At 36.4% G+C, this 23,715-nt stretch overlaps 1 protein-coding gene across 4 annotated transcripts in view; it reads left to right on the top strand.

Moving 5' to 3' along the window:
- Positions 1-23,715, top strand: part of RDX (radixin) — a 100,763-nt gene that overhangs the window by 44,888 nt on the left and 32,160 nt on the right. For 3 of the 4 annotated variants that reach the window (XM_055355481.2, XM_055355480.2, XM_019037303.4), the window contains exons 10-14: positions 3,811-3,941; positions 13,705-13,865; positions 15,294-15,386; positions 18,014-18,256; positions 19,457-19,617. In XM_055355481.2, coding sequence (XP_055211456.1) covers positions 3,811-3,941; positions 13,705-13,865; positions 15,294-15,386; positions 18,014-18,256; positions 19,457-19,617 — 789 coding nt within the window. Of the gene's footprint in view, positions 1-3,810; positions 3,942-13,704; positions 13,866-15,293; positions 15,387-18,013; positions 18,257-19,456; positions 22,049-23,715 lie in introns of those variants that run through there. The other variant, XM_019037305.4, reaches the window with a different exon arrangement.

Below are 23,715 nucleotides of genomic sequence, written 5' to 3'. Positions count from 1 at the left end.
CCAATTGTAGGTTAGCTGTGGGAGATTCTGCACCAAGGCTGGCTAGTGTCATACAAAGAACACAGGCTTTGGAACTAGATAAATCTGGGCTTGACTCCTCTTCTAACACTCAATCGAACAGATAATTTTGAGCCTGTGTTTCCTTGCTCTTACTATGAACATAATATTCTTACCTTCAAGCGTTTTTGTAAGAAATCATGACAGTGGTATACAGGCATTTAGCAAAGTACCCGGTACTTAATAAAAAATAGCCATTATAATAATTCCTGATGTTATTATAAACTAAGTTGGATATGTTTTTAATATTCATGGAAGAAAAGTGTAATTAGACCCATTTGATCTTTAAAAAGTAAGATATTCTAAAGTAATTTTTTGCCTATTAATACAAGGAATAATAGTTTATTAATGTGATTTATGTCCTTGAAATAGAACAACTGCATTGAAATGAATGTTTTCAAACCCAAACTCCAAATAAAAATATCTGCATCTGTTGTTACAGTAATCACAAAAGACTTCATGAGGAAAGTGGGACTGAAGCTTGAAGGTTAGAGAGAGCAAGAGATACGTTCAGAAGAAGAAGCCAACATAGATGAATATGTAGAGATAAAAATATGTGTGGTGTGCCTATGGGCCAGTGAGGTCCTCTAAAATGAACAGCATTTAGGGGAGCAGCAAGATCTGGTTTCATAAAGGAGACAAGACAGGCCTACAAAAACTAGATATCACTGAGTAATGTAAAGGGCTGAAGGCATTTGTATTATTTGAATGAAGTGTTGGCTGGAGATGGCTATTGTCAGGGTAGGATTCTTGTAAAATGTGAGATACGAGCCTCACAGAGTACAGTAAACTACAACATGTTTTAAATATTATAATCAGGTTAAATATCTGCTGTATACTTATTCCATTTTTCAGTAGGAAGACCATTCCCCACCCCCTCCCAACTTGCATATGGCCAGATTATCTTGATTCTTTTTTTCTGCTTCCATATCTCCTTCACCTCCATCCCTGAAGAACAAATGAAACATCAATAGGGAAAAGCTAAATAAAACCAGCACATCCATCTGCAGAAAGGGCCATATATGCCAGAGCTGGGTCTGAAAGGCTCTTAGTTGGTGGAACATGATGGTAGCCTTCTGGTTGAGATCTGGTTTGCAGTGTAAGTCCTCGAGAATTGTCTTGGGACCTTGGGAAAGGAGGGAGGGAGGTAGTTGGCTTGGGAACTGTGGCAGAACTGGATGTGATTGCATAGAGGCTGGGGAGTGATTGGGTAGTCTAATCAACATCCTAGGGTGGCAGACAACCTGGCATGGAAAAGAATAGCTTTTGGCCTTACTAGCAATTACTTGAAAAGTACTGTGCTTTTGCTTCTTTTGCTTTCACACAAAGCGTGATGTTTTAGCTATCTAAAGAACACAGAAAGGTCAGCAGCCACTGTGGGGGCCACCAGGCCTTTCTTTTGCCCGGAGAGATTGGGAAACACAAACTTTCCCTTAAACTCACGTCTTCTAGAAGTGTGGAAGCTTGTATCTCCTTAAATCTCTCTGCCTGTATATGCTTTATAAATTGAAATAGGATAAAGAGAAAGAGGTGAATGTCCTGCAGAGTGAGCCCAAATACTGGGGTTAGGAATAGTTACTGGCTCTTCCTCCTTGCTGTTGCGAAAGTACCTCATAGGCATAGGGAACTCCAGAACAGAGATGGAGCTTCCCTTACATGAATGACCACCAGGCCCTAGTTTTTTTTGTTTTTTATTTGACAGGGTCTTGCTCAGTTGCCTGCCAGGCTGGGGCACAGTGGCACGATCATAGCTCACTGCAACGTTGACCTCCTAGACACAAGTGATCCTCGCACCTTAGCCTCCTGAGTAACCAGGACTATGGGTACATACCACCATGCCTGGCTAATTTTTTATTCTTATTTTTAGAAGAGATGAGGTCTCGCTATGTTGCCCTGGTCTTGGACTCCTAACCTCAGGCAGTCTTCCCGCCTTTGCCTCCCAATGTGGTGGGATCTCAGGCATGAGCCACCATGCCCAGCCTCTCTAGATTATTAAATGGTGGGAGGATTCATTAAACCAGCAGCGAGGTGTGGTGACCCTTTATGTTTTAGCTTGGTGCATGCACTAGGAGGTCACCATCAGTGTTTGACCTCTTGCTGACTTGTGACACCTCTACCTGTTTGCCCCAAAGGTAAGCTCTCTTTCTGTTTTAGGGGCAAATGGGTATCTAGGAGCTGCAGGAATTTTAAAATGTAGGTTTATAAATAAGGGCAAAATCTTTGATAGCAAAACTTTTCTGATAAGTTTATCAGAGACTGCAAGTTGAGAAACTACAGGGTTTTGTGCTTGAAATTCAGAATTGACAGCAGGTGGCAGTGCTCTTTTTGTGGAACATTAAAGCATACTCAGATAAATTTCAGAGATGAAATCATAACTGATTTTTTAAGTTATTAAAGTAGTGATATGAATATTGATTCAACTTAAGTAAACAATATTGTCTGATAATAGAGTTTCCCCATGTGACTTTTATTCCTCTTTATATTTTTGCCCCTAACATAGATTCTGACCCATGGTAGGCTCTTGGTAGATGTTTGGTGAATGAATTTGGCAGTATTTAAAAGAAACACTCTCATCAGGCCCATGGCAGGTGCAACTAAATGATCAAGGCATTTTTTCCCACGGAGCTCTGATGATATTTTTTAAGATCATTAGCCACCTACTGTCATTCTAATGGAATTGTGAAAGGAGGTGAAATTGATTTGTCGTCTTGTATCTAGGCATAAATGGGTACTACCCAAGAAATTAAACCTGGATTAATTCATTTTTAATGATTGAAAATTGTTGCCCTCCCTTTTATTTAAGATACGTGCCTTTGTTTGCTCCCTTCAGTCCTTTATTATTTCCCCAGTGGAGGTCTCCGGTTAATCTAAAGAAGGTATTTTCTTGGGGCATGGCAACTGTGTGGTTAACTCTTTTGGTGCTGACATTTAATTTATTGTCAGAGTTCATCCCGTATGCAAATGGTAAATCTGATTTTTCCCCCATTAAAGTGTGCCTTATAAGCATGTTCTGTACGCAGGAATATATATTCGACAGTTATACTTTACTAGCAGTTTTGTAAACTCATCCTTTGAGGATATTCCTAAATGTCTAAGTTTTTAATATTTTTAAAAAGTAGTCTCAGTGGTCTTTATTGTGAACCCACAATAAGTAATACATTGGAACCCAGCACATGTATGTACGTACATGAGTGTATGTATGTCATAGTCCTGTACTTTTAACTACATATGCTATTGTGAACACAACTGTAATACAATGAAAACCCTGTTAAAATATTTATGTTGTCGTTTCTTCTTAGTTGATTCAGTTCTTAGGTTTCACATGAATACTATTTCCAATTATTATTATTTTATTTCAGTAGTTTTTGGAATATAGGTGGTTTTTGGTTACATGAATGGGTTCTATCATTGTGAATTCTGAGATTTTAGTGCACCTGTCACTCGAGCAATGTACACTATACCCAATATGTGGTCTTTTGTCCCTCACCCCATTCCCAACCATTGCTTCTCAAGTCACCAAAGTCAATTATATTACTCTGTCTTTGCATCCTCATAACTTAGCTCCCACTTATAAGTGAGAACATATGGCATTTGTATGTTCTGAGTTACTTCACTTAGAATCATGGCCTCCAGCTTCATCCAAGTTGCTGCAAAAGACATTATTTTGTTCCTTTTTATGGCAGAGTAGTATTCCATCACATGAATAATATTTTTGTGTATTAATTTGTAACAGCAATTGCAATTCCTTTTAAGGGCACAATTAGAGAATGAAAAGAAGAAAAGAGAAATAGCAGAAAAGGAAAAGGAAAGAATAGAACGTGAAAAGGAAGAGCTAATGGAACGTCTAAAACAAATTGAAGAGCAGACAATTAAAGCTCAGAAAGGTAAAAGTTTCTTTTTGAAAATGGATTAAGAATTATTATTGCTCTGTTGTCAGATAGTGGTATTTTTTTTACTACTCTTAAACCTTATTTGTTATATAAGACAATTGTATATTTAATTGCCAAATTAATACTTAGTGGAATCACATCATAAACATGTTTCACTAAGGCACATTCATTTATACAGTGCTGATGTTTCTTTTAAACATGCAGATATTTTTCTTTTTTTAGTTTTTTGTTTTAAACATGCAAATATTTTTCATATGTATTCTTAAATAATTGTAAATGTATATATGGGCTTTATAAACAAAAAAAAACATATCCAATACATTATGGCATTTAAAGAAAAGTATGCAATGCTTTATGGCTGTATAAGTAAGGCATTTAAGTAATTTAAAGTAATTTAAGCTATTCTGACTATATGAACTTTTTTGGAACTCAATTCCTAAAAATATTTTACTTTATTCTACTAGAAAATACACAACACATAGACGTGTTATAACGTTTTTTGTTTGTTTTTGGAAATATGTTTGGAAGAACTTCTTAGGCAATATATAACCAAAGTGCTACTGTATATAGAAAGGATATACTAGGTTTATAATATGTGGTTTATATTAAGTAACTTTAGGATATACTACTTTCACTCAGCGAATAGTGGAGAAAGCAAGAAAAAAAAAGTATTGCATGAATAAAATGTTTTTCTCCTCTCTAAGCAGCAGGCTCTCAGGGGTAACATGAAGTCTACACTCTTTATAAAAGCTCTATTTAATAACCTGCTTTCTTACAATTGGTAAAACAAGCTATTCAGTTCTGTTGGAAATAGCCAACACAGGTTGAATATCCCTTGTTGAAAATGCTTGGGAACAGAAATATTCCGATTTTGGGATGTTTGCATTGTCCTATTGAGCATTTCAAATCTGAAAATCCAAAATCGGAGCTTTTTTTTTTTTTTGAGACACAGTCTTACTTTGTCATCTGTGCTGGAGTACAGTGGCACGATCTCAGCTCAAGCTATTCTCCTGCCTGAGCCTCCCAAGTAGCTGGGATTACAGGCGTACTCCACCAGGCCCAGCTAATTTTTGTATTTTTAGTAGAGAGAGGGTTTCGCCATGTTGGCCAGACTGGTCTTGACCTCCTGACTTCAAGTGATCCACCCGCCTCGGCCTCCTAAAGTGCTGGGATTACAGGCGTGAGCCACCATGCCCGGCCCTGGGCATTTTCTTTGAATGCCATGTTGGTGCTTAAAAAGTTTTGGATTTTGTAGCATTTCAGATTTCACGTTTTTTGGATTAGGGATACTCAGTCTTATTTAAGATATATTTTGATTTCTTACACCAGCCTGCTGTGGTGGAGACGTACTCTTGAGCAATGAGTAGAATAATTTAAGGGAGAGTAGCTAGAGGGGAAAGCCACAAAGATTGCTATAAATGCGCAAGCTGATTGATCATTTCAATTCCAAGAGGATTAGAAATAATACTTCTAGGAGAATAAATAGCAATAACCTAGGCTGGGTGCGGTGGCTCATGCCTGTAATCCCAGCACTTTAGGAGGTTGAGGCAGGAGGATTGCTAAAATTCAGGAGTTTAAGACCAGTCTGGGTAACATAGTGAGATCTTATCTCTCCAAAAAATAAAAGTGAGCTAGGTGTGGTGGCATATGCCTGTTGTATCAGCTACTCAGGAGGCTGAGAGGTGGGAGGATCACTCCAGCCTGAGCAACAGAGTGAGACCCTGTCTCAAAAAAAATGAAATATCTATATATGTAGCACCAGACCTGCATTCAGTTACTGTCCCAGCAAATATCAAAGTGAATTCCATCTTCAAGAAGATAAACCACAGAAAAGAGTTGGTATAATGATTTCATTCATTTTGGATACACCTTGTGTGTACTAGGCACCTTTCTAGTAGTGAGATTATAGTACTGGACAAAAAGTTCCTGTTCTCCTGGAGTTTACATTTTACTGGGGGAAGACAAAGCAATATATTAAATAATACAATTATTTTACATAGTTTTAAGTGCTACAAGGAAAGGAAACATGATAATGTGATGAAAGCAGTAGTTGTGGGTAGGAGGGGAGTGTCTAATTTAGATATATATTGTTTACAATTTTTAAAAGCTTTACTTCTGTCATTAACCTAGAATATGACTATAAGCAAGTCATTTTAACATCTTAATTTCCTTAGGATCCTAATTTCTAAAATGGAAATAATCCCTAATTTAGCATTCTGAGATTAAAAAGAAAATTTCTAGGTGGGTTCTTTTGGTGAGACAAGTTCTCACTCTGTTGCACAGGCCGGAGTGCAGTGGGTGTGATCAAGGTTTACTGTAGCCTCAAACTCCTGGGCTCAAGTGATTCTCCCGCATTTGACCTCCCAAAGTGCTGCGATTATAGGCATGAGCCATTGCACCCAGCCTTATAGTTGTATTTTTTAAAAAACAAAAAATTTGGCCAGGCGTGGTGGCTCATGCCTGTAATCCCAGCACTTTGGGAGGCTGAGGCGGGCAGATCACTTGAAGTCAAGAGTTTAAGACCAGCCTGGCCAACACGGTGGAGTGTAAATCTCTACTAAAATTACAAAGTTAGCAGGTGCCTGTAATCCCAGCTACTAGGGAGGCCGAGGCAGGAGAATCACTTGAACCCAGGAGGCAGAGTTGGCAGTGAGCCAAGACTGCACTACTGCGCTTCTGCCTGGATGACGGAGCAAGACTCTGTCTCAAAAAAAAAAAAAAAAAAATCTTTGAAGTACAGATACAGTAATATATGTATTTCTCAAGTATGAGGCTCAATTTTTACAAAGTGAATTTACTCCCATAAGTGCCCTGAACATGATAGACAAAATTATCTGCCCTCACACAGTCTCCTTTTCTCTTTTTCTTTTAACTTCAAATGTGATTTCTGTCATTCTGACTTACACCATCATATAGAGATTAGTTTTGTTTATCATTTTCTAATAGCTTTGTTGAGATATAGCTTATAATTTACACACCATGTAATTACCCATTTGAAGTATACAGTTTAAGCGTTTTTAGTATATTCACAAAGTTGCACAGCTATCATCATAATCAATTTTAGAACATTTTCATTATCCCAAAAAGAAATCCCATACCCATTAGCGGTCACTCCCATTTCTTCTCAGTACCCCTTCTCTCTGCCGTAGACAACCACGAATCTTTCTCTAAAGATTTGTCTGTTCTGGACAATCATATGAATGGAATCATGCAAAATGTGGTCTTACGTGACTTGCTTCTTTTGTTTAATATAATATTTTAAAGGTTCCTTCATATTGTGGCATTTATCAGCATTCCACTCTTTTTTTTTTTTTTTGAGCCAGAGTGTCACTCTGTTGGCCCAGGTTGGAGTGCAAATGGCGTGATCTTGGCTCACTGCAACCTCCGCCTCCCAGGTTCAGGCAATTCTTCTGTCTCAGCCTCCTGAGTAGCTGGGATTACAGGCGTCCACCACCACACCCAGCTAATTTTTATATTTTTAGTAGAGACGGGGTTTCACCATGTTGGTCAGGCTGGTCTCGAACTCATTTTATGGATATGGTATATTTTATTTATTTGTTTGAAATCTGATGTTTTTTGTTGTTTCCACTATTTGACTAAGGTGACTAATGCTGTTATGAACATTCGTTGTGTAGGTTTTTGTTGTTCATATGTCCTCATTTCTTTTGGGTGTAACCTAAGGAGTGGAATTTCTGGGTCATGTGGTAACTGTATTTAACTGTTTGAGGAACTGCCACATTGGTTTCTAAAGTGACTGTACCATATTACATTCCCACCAGCAAATTTGATTTCTCCACATTTCACCAATACTTGTTAATGTTTGTCTTTTGGATTATAGTCATCTTAATGGGTGTGAAGTGGTATTTTATAGTTTTTATTGCATATCTCTAGTACCTGGTGACGTTGAGTGGCTTTCTATGTGCTTTTTTGGACATGCATATTGCATGTATTCTTTTTTTTTTTTTTCCTGAGACAAGGTCTTGCTCAGTCACGCAGGCTGGAGTGCAGTGGCATGATCGCGGTTCACTGCAGCCTCAGTCTCTGAGCTTCAAGCGATTCTCATACCTCAGCCTCCTGAGTAGCTGGGATTACAGATGTGCACCACCACGCTCGGCTGATTTTTATATTTTTAGTAGAGACAGGGTTATATACTTGTTGGCCAGGCTGGTCTCCAACTCCTGGCCTCAAGTGATCTGCCTGCCTCGGCCTCCCAAATTGCTGGATTACAGGCCTGAGTCACTGTGCCCAGCCATGGATCAGTTTTTATTCCTGTTTTACTAGTGTTTGAAAGTACATTTGCTCTATGTCCTTACCACTTCTTCCACTAGTTTTTATTGTTAGGGTTTGGTTTTGTTAGCCATTCTGGTGAGTATATAGTGAATATACAGGTTGAGTATCCCTTATCTTAAATACTTGGGGACCAGAGTGTTTTAGATTTCAGGTTTTTGGTTTTTGGTTTTTTTCTTTTTTTAAAATTTTGGAATATTTGCATTATACTTACTGGTTGAGCATCCCTCATTCAAAATTCCAAAATCTGAAATGCTGTCAGTAAGCATTCCCCTTGAGTGTCATGCAAATGCTCAAAAAATTTAGGATTTTGGAGTAATTTGGAGTTCAGATTTTTGGATTAGGATACTCTGTCTGTAGTTTATTTTCTTGATTACCAGTGATGATAAATATTTCATGCTTTACAGACCACATGGTCTCTGTCCCAGCTATTCAGCTCTGCTATTGCAGTGTGAAAGCAGCTGTGTACTATAATACCTACACAAATGAGGGTGGCTATGTTCCAGTAAAACTTAATTTACCAAAAAAAAAAAAAAAAGCATTGGATTGGGTTTGCTCCATGAGCCATAGTTTGCTAACTCCTGTATTAACTCAGTTAATTGGAGAGGAAACAGCAGAAACCATTTATGGGCTATGTGACTGTTAAAAAGCTTCCTTTTTTAGAAGGGACTGGAGTAGACCTGATGTTTTCAGAATTCATTTTAAACATTTTTTAAAACTTACACTTTTATACAATTCTTAATATATCACAAAATAGCTATTGCTTTATCTGTCATTTTTCAAATTGACCTTTATTACAAAAAGCTGATAAAATGAATATTGGGGAATGTTTCAAAATTTAACTTTGTAACCCAGACTTATTTCTCTTTTTTGTCTCATAATACAGAAACAATTTTTATTATGAGAGAAAAGAAAGCATTGAGGTTTTTGGCTTTTTTTTTTTAATTTTTTTTTTTTTTTTTTTTTTTAATTTTTTGAGACAAAGTCTTGCTCTTGTCCCCTAGGCTGGAGTGCGATTGTGCAATCTCGGGTCACTGCAACCTCCGCCTCCTGGGTTCAAGCGATTCTCCTGCCTAATTACAGGTGGCTGCCACCATGTCCGGCTAATTTTGGTATTTTTATTAGAAACGGGGTTTCACCATGTTGGCCAGCCTGATCTCGAACTCCTGACCTCATGTGATCCGCCCACCTAGGCTTCCCAAAGTGCTGGGATTACAGGCATGAGCCACCGTGCCTGGCCAGTTTTTTGCCGTTTTAAGTAATGTAGTTCACTGATGCAAAATATATTGGGAATGTTGTGCGGCCATCACCACTATCCAGCTACATAATTATTTTCATCTTGTAAAACTAAAACTCTGCACCCATTAAACAATCCCCATTTCCCCCCTCCCCACAACCCCTGGCAACCACCATTCTACTTTTTGTCTTTGTGATTTTGAGTATTCTACCTGTATAAGTGGTATCATACAGTATTTGTCTTTTTGTGACTGGCTTATTTCACTTAACATAATGCCCTCAAGGTTCATCCACGTTGTAGCATATGTCAGAATTTCCTTCCTTTAAGGCTGAATGATATTCTGTTTGTATACCACATTTTGCTTATCTGTTGATGGGCACTCAGGTTGCTTTTGTGTTTTAGTTATTTGAATAATACTGTTATGAACATGGATGTTCAGGTATTGCTTTGAGACCCTACTTTGAATTTTTTAGTTATTTGTTTGCTTGTTTAGATGGAAGATAAAGCCATGAGCTTTGTGGGTGTTGTTTTATATATCAGTCAATCAGATGAAAAGAATTAATTATTAAAGTTTGAGGCTGGGTGCAATAGCTCACACCTGTAATCCCAGCACTTTGGGAGACCAAGGCGGGTGGATCACCTGAGGTCGGGAGTTCGAGACCAGCCTGGCAAACCTTGTGAAACCCCATCTCTACTAAAAATACAAAAATTAGCTGGGTGTGGTGACACACGTCTGTAATCCCAGCTACTCCGGAGGCTGAGGCAGGAGAATTGCTTAAACCCGGGAGGCAGAGGTTGCAGTGAGCTGAGATCGTGCCACTGCACTCCAGCCTGGGCAACAGAGTGAGACTCCATCTCAAATAAAAAAAAGAAAAAGAAAGAAAGAAAAGTTTGATAGGCCAGCTTGATTATCTAAATTTTAGAAGGCAGATTCTAAAATGAGTAATCGTAGAATATCGCTATGGTAACATCCAGTGCTGTATACATTTTGTCTTTATAGCCAAATAGCCACATAGAATTTTTATATTACTTTTTTTTATTGAGGTAAAATATACACATATAATACAGAATGTACACATCTTTACCCCCCCCCTTTTTTTTTTTTTGGAGACAGTCTCACTCTGTCGCCCAGGCTGGAGTGCAGTGGTGTGATCTCGGCTCACTGCAACCTCCGCCTCCTGGGTTTAAGTGATTCTCCTGCCTCAGCCTCCTGAGTAGCTGGGGTTACAGGCGCCCGCCACCACACCCAGCTAATTTTTTGTATTTTTAGTAGATATGCGGTTTTGCCATGTTGGCCAGGCTGGTCTCGAACTCCTGACCTGAGGTGATCTGCCCACCCTGGCCTCCCAGAAGTGCTGGGAGTACAGGCATGAACCACCGTGCCTGGCCATTTTTACCGTTTTTAAGTATACAGTTCAGTAGTAATAAATACATTTATATTCTTTTTTTCCTCCCTTCGACTCCCCCCACCCAATTCCTGGCCTTTGGTAACCACCAGTTTATTTATCTTTATGAGATTTAGCTCTGACATATGAGTGAGAACATGCAATAGTTGTCTTTCTGTGCTTGGTTTATTTCACTTAACGTAATGGCTTCCAGTTCCATCCATATTGCTGCAAATGACAGGATTTCATTTATTTTTATGGCTGAATAATATTCCATAGTGTATATATACCACATTTTCTTTATCCGTTCATTTATTGATGGGCACTTAGGTTGACTTCATGTTTTGGCCATTGTGAATAGTGCTGCAATAAACATAGGAGTACAACTATCTCCAATATATTAATTTCCTTTGTTTTGGATATTGCTGGATTTTGCTATTGCTGGATATTGCTGGATACTATTGCTGGATATTGCTGGATACTATGTTTTGGGTATTGCTGGATACTATGGTAATTCCGTAGTTTTAGTTTTTTGAGGACTCTATATTGTTCTACATAGCGGCCTTACTAATTTGCATTCCCACCAACAGTGTATGAGTGTTCCTTTTCTCTACATCCCCGCCAGCATCTGTTACTGCCTTTTTTTTTTTTTTAAACAGAGTCTTCCTCTATCACCCAGGCAATCTCCACCTCCTGGGTTCAAGTGATTCTTAGCCTCTGCCACCCAGGTAACTGGGATTACATGTGCCACCATGCCCAGCTAATTTTTGTAAATCCCAAAGTCCTGGGATTTACAGGCGTGAGCCACCTTGCCCAGCCTTGCCTGTCTTTTTGATACAAGCCATTTTGACTGGGGTGAGATGATATCTCATTGTGGTTTTGATTTATATTTCTGTGATTATAGTGATGAACATTTTTTTCATATAGCTTTTGGCCATTTGTACGTCTTTTGAGAAATGTCAGTTCAGATGTTTTGCCCATTTGTAAACGAGATTATTTGGTTTTCTGCTATCGAGTTTGAGCTCTTTATATATTCTGGTTATTCGTCCTTTTTTAGATAGACAGTTTGTAGACACTTTCTTCTGTTCTTTGTTTATCTCTTCACTTTGTTGGTTGTTTCTTTTGCTGTACAGAGCTTTTTAGCTTGATATAATACTCATTATCTCTCTTTGCCTGTGCCTTTGAGGTCTTACACAAAAAATCTTTGCCTAGACCAATGTCCTTCTTTCACTTCTTTGGTTAGATTGATTCCTAGGTGTTTTACCTTTTTTTTTTGTCATTGTAAATGGAATTGCCTTCTTGGTTTCTTTTTCAGATTGTTTACTGTTGGTATATATAAATAGCTACTGATTTTTTTTTTTTTTAATTTTAGTTTTTAAGAAGAGATGATGTCTCACTCTGTTGACCAGACTGGTCTCAAACTCCTGGCCTCAAGCAGTCTTCCCACCTTTCCCTTCGAAAGTGCTGGGATTACAGGCGTGAGCCTAACCAAAGCCTAACCAAAGAGTCATTCTTCTCCAACCCTCTCAAAACCTTCCAAGTGTTTTTTTTTTTTTTTTTTTTTTTGAGACAGAGTCTTGCTCCATCGCCCAGGCTGGAGTGCAGTGGTGCAATCTTGGCTCACTGCAGCCTCCGCCTCCTGGGTTCAAGAGATTCTTCTGCCTCAGCCTCCCCAAGTAGCTAGGATTACAGGCGCCCACCACCATGCCTGGCTAATTTTTGTATTTTTAGTAGAGATGGGATTTCACCAGGTTGGCCAGTCTGGTCTCAAACTCCTGACCTCAGATGATCCACCCACCTCAGTCTCCCAAAGTGCTGGGATTACAGGCATGAGCCACAACACCTGGCCTAAAACCTTCCAAGTCTTAACTGCAATTACTCAACTAGTTCTGATCAAGACCAACAAAATTAAGAACAGTAAGTAAAAGCTTGTAAGTTACAGTTAGCTTTCAAATTTCATGACATATAGATTTTCTTAGTATACAGTAAGGGAGAATAATTCTTTGTAGGACCTTGTACTGTCTTAGTAGGTGGCATTCTATTGTCTTCTGTCACAGGGCTTAAATAATTGTCAAAATAATATTTAAAGTTAGTACTGTTAAACTCTTAAAAATTTATTTTCCTTTTCTGTTCAACTCATTGGAATAAGAAAAGAGAGTTGATTTAGTGATCTATACACCTAAGGATTAAAATTCATGTTATTTATCTCCCAATATTATCTTCATGCTTTAGGAATGAATATATACCAATAACTCACATTTTTCAATAATTCATATAATCACATCAAAATTCCTATTGTGGGGTCAGTAAATACTGTTTTCAATCTTAATTTCTTGGATTTACTTATTAGTTTAGATAAGTAAAACCTTAATGGAAGTTTTAAAATGCATTATAGATTTCTGAAACATGGCAATTTGTGTTTACTGAGGTCAAAACTTTAGATGGAGAGATTATTTTTTAAAAATAAAATAGTTACGTGCTTGTAGCCTTTTTACATAACTTGAATTGCAGAAGATTTTCATTTCTCTTTAAAAATTATTAGGCTTTTGCCAAGTTGGAAACGAGGTATAGCGCCTGTAGTCCTAGCTACTTGGGAGGCTGAGGCGGGAGGATTGCTCGAGCCCATGAGTTCGAGGCTGCAGTGAGCTTATGATCCTGCCACTGCACTTCAGCCTGGGCAACAGAGCGAGACCCTGTCTCAAGAAAACAAAGAGGTATATATGTATTTACATGTGTGCTAACTTTTAGAAATTGAACAGATTTGATTTCTTGCTACTATTTTAGCTTCTTTTGATAATGAGAATGATTGGAATTAATCACTGTTGGGGGGAATACACATATTTCACAGAACTAGAAGAACAGACTCGAAAAGCTCTAGAACTGGATCAAGAACGAAAACGAGCAAAAGAAGAAGCAGAACGGCTTGAAAAGGAGCGTCGAGCTGCTGAAGAGGCGAAGTCTGCCATAGCAAAACAAGCTGCCGACCAGATGAAGAATCAGGAGCAGCTAGTAAGGAACTGTCTTCTTAGAGAAAAAAATTCAAATAAAAGCATAGAGTGAACCCTCTAAAAAGAAAAAACGAAAAGCAACCATTTTGTGCTTTCTGGAGAGCAAGCCAAAGATAACATGTAACTTAATAACAGAGTGTAGACAAAAACCTAGAAAATTTATTTCTGCCTAAACAAAAACCTAAAAATACAAAAGAATAAGGTATTTTTCTATAGATTATTTGTAAATGGAGTCTACTGTCAGCAAAAGGTTCTGATTCACTTTGACATTGGACAGGTTCCGTAATAAGTCAGTTGGCGTCTTTTGCTTTAGATAAATTAATATGTTATAGTTATATTATAGATACATAATATGTTATAGTTATATAATATAGATATATAATATGTTATAGTTATATAATATAGATATATAATATGTTATAGTTATATAATATAGATATATAATATGTTATAGTTATAATATATTATAGATATATGTTATAGTTATATAATATATTATAGATATATAATATGTTATAGTTCCTATGAGGCCATAATTGGTTGGGTTTTTTTGTTTATTTAGTGGACTTGCAAATAATTAGGTGTAAGCATATCACTTAAAAGATCCTGGATTTAAATATTAGTTCACATATGTACTTGCTATGTATGTGTCTTTGGGTCTTTCTGAGCCTCAGTTCCCTCCCTTTGAAAAGAGGAATGATGGCCGGGCGCAGTGGCTCACGCCTGTAATCCCAGCATTTTGGGAGGCCGAGGCAGGTGGATCACCTGAGGTCAGGAGTTCAAGACCACCCTGACCAACATGGCAAAACCCTGTCTCTACTAAAAATACAAAATTAGCCAGGCACAGTGGTGCACGCCTGTAATCCCAGCTACTCGGGAGGCTGAGGCAGGAGTATTGCTTGAACCTGGCAGGCGGAAGTTGCGGTGAGCTGAGATTGTGCCACTGGGCTCCAGCCTGGGCGACAGAGCGAGACTCTGTCTGAAAAAAAAAAAAAGGAGGAATGACACTACCTGTTAATGATACTACCTGTTAGGATTATTGGGGTATTAAATGAGATGATTTGACAAAGTGCCATTTAAAGTATATAGCATTAGATAAATATTTTCTCTTTTGTGGACTTTAACAAATAGTTTATTGATGGAAATTTTTTAAAAAAGCTTTTAAGTTACACATTTTAAGTTCCTGCTACTGAAAGCAGGATTAACTAGTCTGTAGAATAATAGTAATCTTTTAATTTTGTCTCCTTAGCTCATTACCTAAAGGACTTACTGTAAATAAGCTATTTAAGATCTTAAGAAATACTGTATTTTTTAAATGGAAGGCTAAGAAAAACATAAACAGCCTAAGCATGTGCATTAAAGCTTTGTTGACTTATAAGATTATTCAGAATATGTTATTTTAATTTTGGAATTATATTGTTTACTTTAGGCAGCAGAACTTGCTGAATTCACTGCCAAGATTGCACTTCTAGAAGAAGCCAAGAAGAAAAAGGAAGAGGAAGCTACTGAATGGCAACACAAAGTAATCATTTATTCATTTACTAGCTTTTATTGAATAGCTTTTATACCCAGGATTATGCTGACTTTGTAGAGATAAGTATAAGATACTGTCATAATTTAGAGTGGGAAAGATACTCGTGTTATGTGTATTATAAATATTTATCTACAGATATAAACCAAGTACTTTGGGAACACAGAAGAGGTGATTAATTTCTGGGGGACCAGAGAGTTGTCGGGAGACCCGTATACATTTAAGCTGGGTCTTGAATAATGAATTAAATTTTGGGGGTACAAAAGATTGGGATGTAAGATTGGGAATAGTTAGAGACTGAAGAAGTAGTCATTCTAGACAGAGGGAACTGAATGAGTATAGGAAGTATGAATGTATGTAATAGATTTGAGGATAACCAATAAGCAGCCGAGGCTTAGTGTTGTTCAGAAATGTTAGGAGATGTGGCCCTCAAGTTTGATAATAGGGAATTGTGAAAGGCTTTAAATAAATGCTCTGCTACAGCAAGGCAGTGGGAGTATCGATTGACTTGGGGCTTAGAAGATTTCAAAACAGGATTGTAACATGATCAGATATGATTTTATAAAAACCATGTAGTGATCAGTGTGAAGAAAGGATTGGGATAGTGGATACTTAAGAGATAAAGACCCAAACTGAGGATGTGGAAATGAGAATAAAGAGGAATGGGAAGGTATAAGAGACATTTTGTGGTCACAAAAAGGCATGGGAACCAGTGATTGGATATGAAGTTGAATTATTTTTATTTTTTTAGAGACATGGTCTTACTCTGTGTCCCAGGCTGGAGTGCAGTGGCACAATCATAATTCATTGCAGCTTTGAACTCCTGGGCTCAAGGGATCCTCCCACCTCAGCCTCTGCAGTAGCTGAGACTACAGGCATGCACCATCATTTTTATTTTTGTTGAGAATGGAGGTTTTGCTGTGTAACCCAGGTTGGTCTTGAACTGCTGGCCTCAAGCAGCCCTCCCATCTCAGCCCCCAAAGTGCTGGGATTGTAGGTGTAAGCCACTGTGTGCAGCTGACACCGAGATTTCTAATACGAGTCCTAAGTATATGAAACCACTGTTGTCTAAAGTAGCACACAACTGTAAAATCAGGCTTTGGTTGGAGGGTGGGGGAATATAAGATAATGAGAGTTTAATTCAAACAACATTAACTCTTAACTGAAAAGATAATTTTTTTACCCCCAAAGATGATATTTAGTTTTAGAAGATGATTTTTCTACAATAAAATGTACTTATACAGAAAACAGTTTTCTTGCACTCTTAAGTAAATCTTTGTAGCAGTTTAAATTTCATTGGGTAATTTTATATGTATTGAAAATTAGTTGTATATAAATAAAACTACAAAAGGAATGCTACTGTTAATTTCCCAGTTACTCTACTTGTTTACTAGAATTTTTTAGATCCCTTTTAGGGATGATTTGTGAAATTTAGAGACACATAAACTTTAAAAAATTAGCATATTACAGATATCAAGTCTGTGAATTACAGAAAATTAGAAAATGCACACAAAAGACAATTGTATTGCCATAAACTAGGGGCAATACTGCAAAACCTTAGTACATATCCTTCCAGGATACTTGCTGTTTATATATTCAACATGAAATCTTACTGTATGTACTATTTCATTTTAGTCAATTTTCATCTCAGAATATTAGACTATATTAAGAATTTCCCAAAAAGTCTCATAGCTAATTTGCCAGACAAGTGTTCAGAGGACTTTGCATTGTCTCTATTTGCTGTAAGTCTCTTTTAATGGAGGGCAATTTCTCTTTTTATTATTTTGATTTATTGAAGGGACCTACAGAATGTCTCACCTCCTATATTTGTTTAGTTACTTCCTTGTGTCATTGACCTTATCCTTTAACTCCAGTATTTCCTTTGAACCAGAAGTTAGATCTAGAACCTGGGGAATTCAAATTAAATGTTTTTGACTACAGTGCATCAGAGGTGAGACTTCCATATAATTGAACATCTAAACTGGAGTACTTTTGAGAAAAAGGGGGTATTGTTCATAATTACACCAGGACAACAGTGTAACAGGACTTTTCCAGGTAAACCAAGATAATATGTTCCCCCAAATAATTGGTGATGTTAGATATTTCAGGTTGTATCATATCAGAAGACATTTAATATCTAGTTAACTCACCATTAGTATTTTTTAGTGATCATTGGATTTGAGTAACGACAGTCTCATTCCTCCATTATTCGGTTACATTTTCCCCTTGTGGCTCAAATAAAATCTATTGGGTGTGAGATTCTTAGGCATTATATGAATATCTATTTCTCATCAACTATTTGCACAACAGTTTTAGCAAACAATTGATAATCCTTGCCAGAATTAATAGTTCTTTTTTTGCATGTATGCTTGTTTTTCTTTTAACCTGTCACTGACTTGAAGCTCACAGAGTTAGTAATTCTAATAGGGTTTGCATAATAATGTTTTTGATTTTCTCTTTTACCTGTTGGCATTCTTTTATGAAAATAGAGGTTTCATAAATAGGGCTTATTTTCATTACCTTGAAATACAGTTTCTGTTAAAAAGGGAGTATAACTTGATTGTTTTGATTATTAATTTTTGAAGTAAGTTGCTCATAAACGTATTTTTAATGTTCAGGCTTTTGCAGCCCAGGAAGACTTGGAAAAGACCAAAGAAGAGTTAAAAACTGTGATGTCTGCCCCCCCTCCACCTCCACCACCACCAGTCATTCCTCCAACAGAAAACGAACATGATGAACACGATGAGAATAATGCTGAAGCTAGTGCTGAATTATCAAATGAAGGGGTAATGAACCATAGAAGCGAGGAAGAACGTGTAACCGAAACACAGAAAAATGAGCGTGTTAAGAAGCAACTTCAGGTATTTAACATTTGCAGTTGTATGCGCATTTGAAATATAGTTTGCATTTTCCCCATCTTAGACAAACTTAGTTAAAAAGAATATAGAAGTTTTAATACTGGCTGCCCTTGTGATTGGTTTGTGGGTGTTTGGCCTATAGTCATGTTATTTCATTTCTTCCATTGTGTGAACCCATTAGCAAATACCTGTTAGCTTTGTATAATCAGACCTTAACTAGTGAGTTATTTAATTACAGCTTGACCCATTTTAAAAGGTAGAAAGTATTCTAATGTCATGTTGAAAAACATGTGAATTTAGTTTTTGATCAGTAATATGTACATTGAGAGCCAGGCGCAGTGGCTCACACCTGTAATCCCAGCACTCTGGGAGGCCGAGGCAGGTGGATTGCTTGAGGCCAGGAGTTCAAGACCAGCCTGGCTAACATGGTGAAACTCTGCCTCTACCAAAAATACAAATATTAGCCGGGTATGGCAGTGTAAGCCTGTAATCCCAGTTACTTGGGAGGCTGAGGTATTGCTTGAACCTGGGAGGTGGAGGTTGCAGTGAGCCGAGATCATGCCACTGCACTCCAGCCTGGACAATAGTAAGTGACTCTGTCTCAAAAAAATAAAATAAAATGTACATTGGAAAGAATGATAATTAATATACTATGTTTAAGACATTGCATAATCTTAATTATTTGTTCAGATTTTATATTGGCAAAAGGTCAGTATATTACCTGGACATAACTAGGTCAAAGTAGAGGATTTTAATATTATGAGCTTTCTTTTTTCCCAATAAGTTATCTAATATTTTAATTGTTAAAATCTTTAAATATTAAAAGAAAATGAGGTGATAGTTACAATAAATATATTAAGACTTTTGGAGAAGGCTTCCCTTGAGGTATAGATATTAAATCTCATAGTAATATTAGTCTGTAATGGCTACATTGAACTTTTTAGCCATTTCAAGTATTAGATTAGAAAGTTAAGGAAATTTAGAATAATGTACAAAATACCATGGTTGATAAATGTGGAAAGGCCATGTGTATTCCTCCCTTACCACTGCCACCACTATTACTAAAACAAACTTATGCCTAAAGAAAAAAGTTTCACAGTGGAAATGATTTGGTATATGTATTTTTGCATCTTAAAGCCATTTTCATAAATTTTTTTAAATCTAAGAAAAAAATAATAGTTGTACTTTTTATTTTTTAAATAGGCATTAAGTTCAGAATTAGCCCAAGCCAGAGATGAAACCAAGAAAACACAAAATGATGTTCTTCATGCTGAGAATGTTAAAGCAGGCCGTGATAAGTACAAGACTCTGCGACAGATTCGACAAGGCAATACAAAGCAGCGTATCGATGAGTTTGAAGCAATGTGAGAGCTGTTATTTTGCATATATGTTCTTCATAAGCTGAACCACCAACAGAGAAAAGCAGGCCTTTGCAGATATGATGGAATGCATCCCACCTTGCCAAAGCACTTACACCAGTTTGACTGTGCTAGCTAAAAGACAAATTTAAGGGGAGCTCTTCAACATTAAGGCAGTATGATATCATGCTTGGTTTTCTTTTTTCTTTTGGTCCAGAGAATGGAGAATGGTGTTCCATTACCTCCTTTCACATTTTTTTCTTTTTCTTTTTTTTTTCTGTTGAAGATTAACACTAATTATCACGTCTGACAAATGTGTATGTGTGGTTTCAGTTCTGTGTACATTTTAAAGGATAATGGTGAACATTTTAATGGGTTTCCCTTGCCCTTTCCATATTTAACCTGTATTTCCACATTCTCTCTCACTCACATTTTCTCAGTGTGCCCTTCTCTTATCTGCCATGTCCATAGCCATAATTCCACCATCATACAGATCAGGCAGTGTTTAAAATGGTGGTAGGTAGCACAGTGGACAGTCTTTGATCATCATGTAGAATATGGCTATGAATCATGAAAGAGATTAGAACATTTAATAATGTATGTACAGCTGGTGCTTAGTTTTTTTTTAATCTAAATTTAATTACCTTATTGGATATTTGATATTTGGTTATTTAATCACAGTCATCTTTAACAGCTTACACTGATTGGTGTTTTATCTCCTGTAATCCTTTGATGGCTTTTTTGCCTACCATTTCACAGAGGTTTAGACAGCAGTAGTAGCTCCCTAGGAGAGTTTACTGATGAAACAGCCTCTGCAGGATTTTAAAAGTTTTGTTCTTTTATAGACTGATTTAGAAAAACAAATGATTAATAAAAAAAAGAAAATATACATTTGTTGGTAACTAATGTTAATTATTTTTTAAAACCTGGACCTTTCTGGAAGGGCAGCATATAAAAACATCAGTCCCGAGGAGGGGACAACAATACTACCTCACTACTATATCTGTGATGACTGGTTGTTCAAACACAATGGAGTGTGTAAGCTATATGTTTTATAATTCATAACCATAGCCTCGATCATCAAGAAATACTTTCGAAATTTCATTTTCCTTCAGAATATCTTAAGAGTGCTAAATTTTTGACTGCCTTTTTGTCGAGTCAAACTGTGGGATTCTGATTTGTATTAAAATTGTAAGCTCCTCACTGGTATACTATCATCCTGGAGGGGTGTTATATGGCTGAGCAAGAGAGAGAGAGAATGAGAGAGAGACTGTGTGTGTGTGTGTGTGTGTGTGTGTGTGTGTGTACTCTGTGTGTGTATGAGAGAGAGAAATGCTAACCTTGTAGCAAATGAAGAATGTCTGTACCTTGATACGATAGTTACATAATCAGTATATTTGGTTTCTAGATCACTGTGCTTATTTTGTTTCAATCTCTGACTAAAAATACTTAAATTTGGTTTGTTAATTCTTATTTTAGAAATTATAATTTTAGTTTATATTAATTTCGGTTATAGCTTACTGAAGAAATCTTTCCAGTTAGAAGGAGGTTCTAATATTCACATGTTCTAATACTTTGTTTATTGTAAAACAGCTAAATTTGGAGATACGTAAAGCCTTGTTTTCTCTGTGTGGTTCAGCTACTTTCCATTTGGTATTACACAGTCAGATTTACATTTATCTATTAAAATTGCCATTTTATTAAACATTTTCATGCACAGTAGATTCAGGTTGTGTCTGAAAATATCTCTTGTGCTTTTTTGATTTTGCTGACTTTAAAAGGATTAATCTGGGCAGACATTATGAAAAAGAAAGGTTGCGTTTAATATATTTTTTGAACTTTGTAGGACAGAACATAGCTGGTTAACCTTGAAGTGACTGTTGTACCATGGTTGTGCACATGCTTCAGAATCCTATGGCAGAGAATATTCCTACTTGTAGTACATCAAAGGAATGGATGGTGGACCCTACTATTCATGTTTTGAAACATAAATGTTCACTTTAAAGCAATTGCCATAATAGATAAAAACCTGAACTTTCATTGGATTTTTGTTAATTTTCCTCATTTTGAATTATGTGCACTACCATAGCTACATCAGTTTGATACAGTATTGAAAAATTATCAGTTATATTTTGCTGTTTATGATCTATTTGTAGATTAGGATTAAAATGGATTTAATCCATTTTTAAGGCTGTGTGAATTTTTCTAAACAAGAACCATTTGCAATATGGATTTCTTAGAGATTAAACCAATTATAACTTATTAGCAGTCGCGAGCACATGTTCATATAGTCAATGTAAAAATACACTAATGAGTATTTGGTAAATCCCAGTAGGCTTTTACCATTAGCATAATTTTGTGTTGTACAATTAAGTTACAATTACATCTCTAATTTTGGATAATATTCATTGGTTAACAATAAAGTGACAAAAGCTCATGCCTTCAAGGTCCACTGTTGTTATTTAACATGGATTTTTTGTATATTTCTTGAAAATTACAGTCTTTATCACAGCCATGAATCACCACAACTTAAAAGTAAGAAGTAGATAGGAAATAATTTTAAATCCTCATAGATCTACTCTTTCCCCCAAATGATACCTCTTTGGTATGGAAGTAATAGTGGTTAATTCTGTGGAAAAGTTAAATTATTAAATTAAATTGCCTTTCTTGACAACAAAACGTAATTTAGGGTTTCCAATCATTGCCTTTATTGTATAGTGGTTAGTTTCTTTTTCCTGAGGAAGATACAGTTTCTTGTCATTGATTCATCTCACTATTAACATTTCAACATTCTTTAAAGAACTGTATGCTAAGTATATTTATTTAAGTACATGTTCTTATTTTGAAGCTATATTATAGAGCAGTTACTATAAATCTAGAAATTGATTGTCTTTTTCAAGTCTTCTTACTAATTTTTAACTTAAGTGATAAATCTATAAAAATAGTAAAAGCTAGATTTTTTTGTTGATAGTAATATTTAACTGTCACTTTATTATTTCTGTTCTCAAGGACACAGTAATTTTTTTACTCTGATCCTGTCAGAAAATGGAATTTTAAATAATATTTTGCTTTATATCTAATTAGAGTTTTAAGAACTGGAATGGCCCCTTATAAAGTTATGTTAGATTTTATTGGAAGTCACTCTTATCATTAGAAGTGTTTCAATATTATTGTGTTGTTGTTTTTTAAATCCCACTGTATTCTGTCCCAGTATTGATCACCGTGTTGATTGTTAATGTTTTTAGAAATGAAAATAATTTTTTAAATTCACAGGCATCCCATTTTACATATGTACAATAAAAACAATTAGTCTTAAAAGTTAAAGCTTGAAACTAAAGTCTAAGGGATTACTAACTTTAGCATTAACATACTGAACTAATGAGTAAACCAAAGCTTAGATACCATTAGTAAGAATAAGAGAAAACAGTTCAGTGTGGAGCTGTACTGTTAGCTTCCTCTCTTAAGTCTGTTCTAAATGAACAGAACTTTAGCATTTTCTTAGTTTGTACCACTTCCATTTTTTTAACCTATCAAATATTCTAATGTGGTCTGTCAGATGGAATGACAGTATTCTAGCTCATACAAAAGCTCTTTGGATTCTGCAAATGTGTTTGATAACTTTATGAAATATTCAGGCAGCCTGACCCCCCACAGTCTACGGTAGTAACTAGGAAAAACTGGCTCACAATCATGTTCCATATGTTAAAGATTAACACATTCTTATCCTTAGCTTTTCCAATTAAATAATTTTAACTCCCAATTTTTCCTTAGTAGACCTACCTCTTACTATGTCCATGTATCAAGATATACGAACTACCATTTTCTCTGTGGAAAGATTATGGCTGTATGGTTCAGCTACTTTCCATTTGGGTAGTAGACACTCAGATTTACATTTATCTGTTAAAATTGCCATTTATTTCATCAATGCTTTGACTTCCCTTAACCTCTGTGATACAAGAGTTTTCTGATTTGGGGTTATATGGACTACTTTAGGAGTTGAAGTATTTCCTACACAATTTTTACATGAAAGATCTTGACTAAGGTGATACCCCATGACACATCCTTTGCATTCAGGTTTATGTTTTGGCTGTGGAGATCCCTAAC

The sequence above is a fragment of the Gorilla gorilla genome, chromosome 9 (assembly GCF_029281585.2).
Source record: "Gorilla gorilla gorilla isolate KB3781 chromosome 9, NHGRI_mGorGor1-v2.1_pri, whole genome shotgun sequence".
In the NCBI taxonomy this organism is placed as follows: domain Eukaryota; kingdom Metazoa; phylum Chordata; class Mammalia; order Primates; family Hominidae; genus Gorilla; species Gorilla gorilla.
Note: the sequence above shows the minus strand (reverse complement) of the source record. Positions and strands in the feature narration are given on the sequence as shown.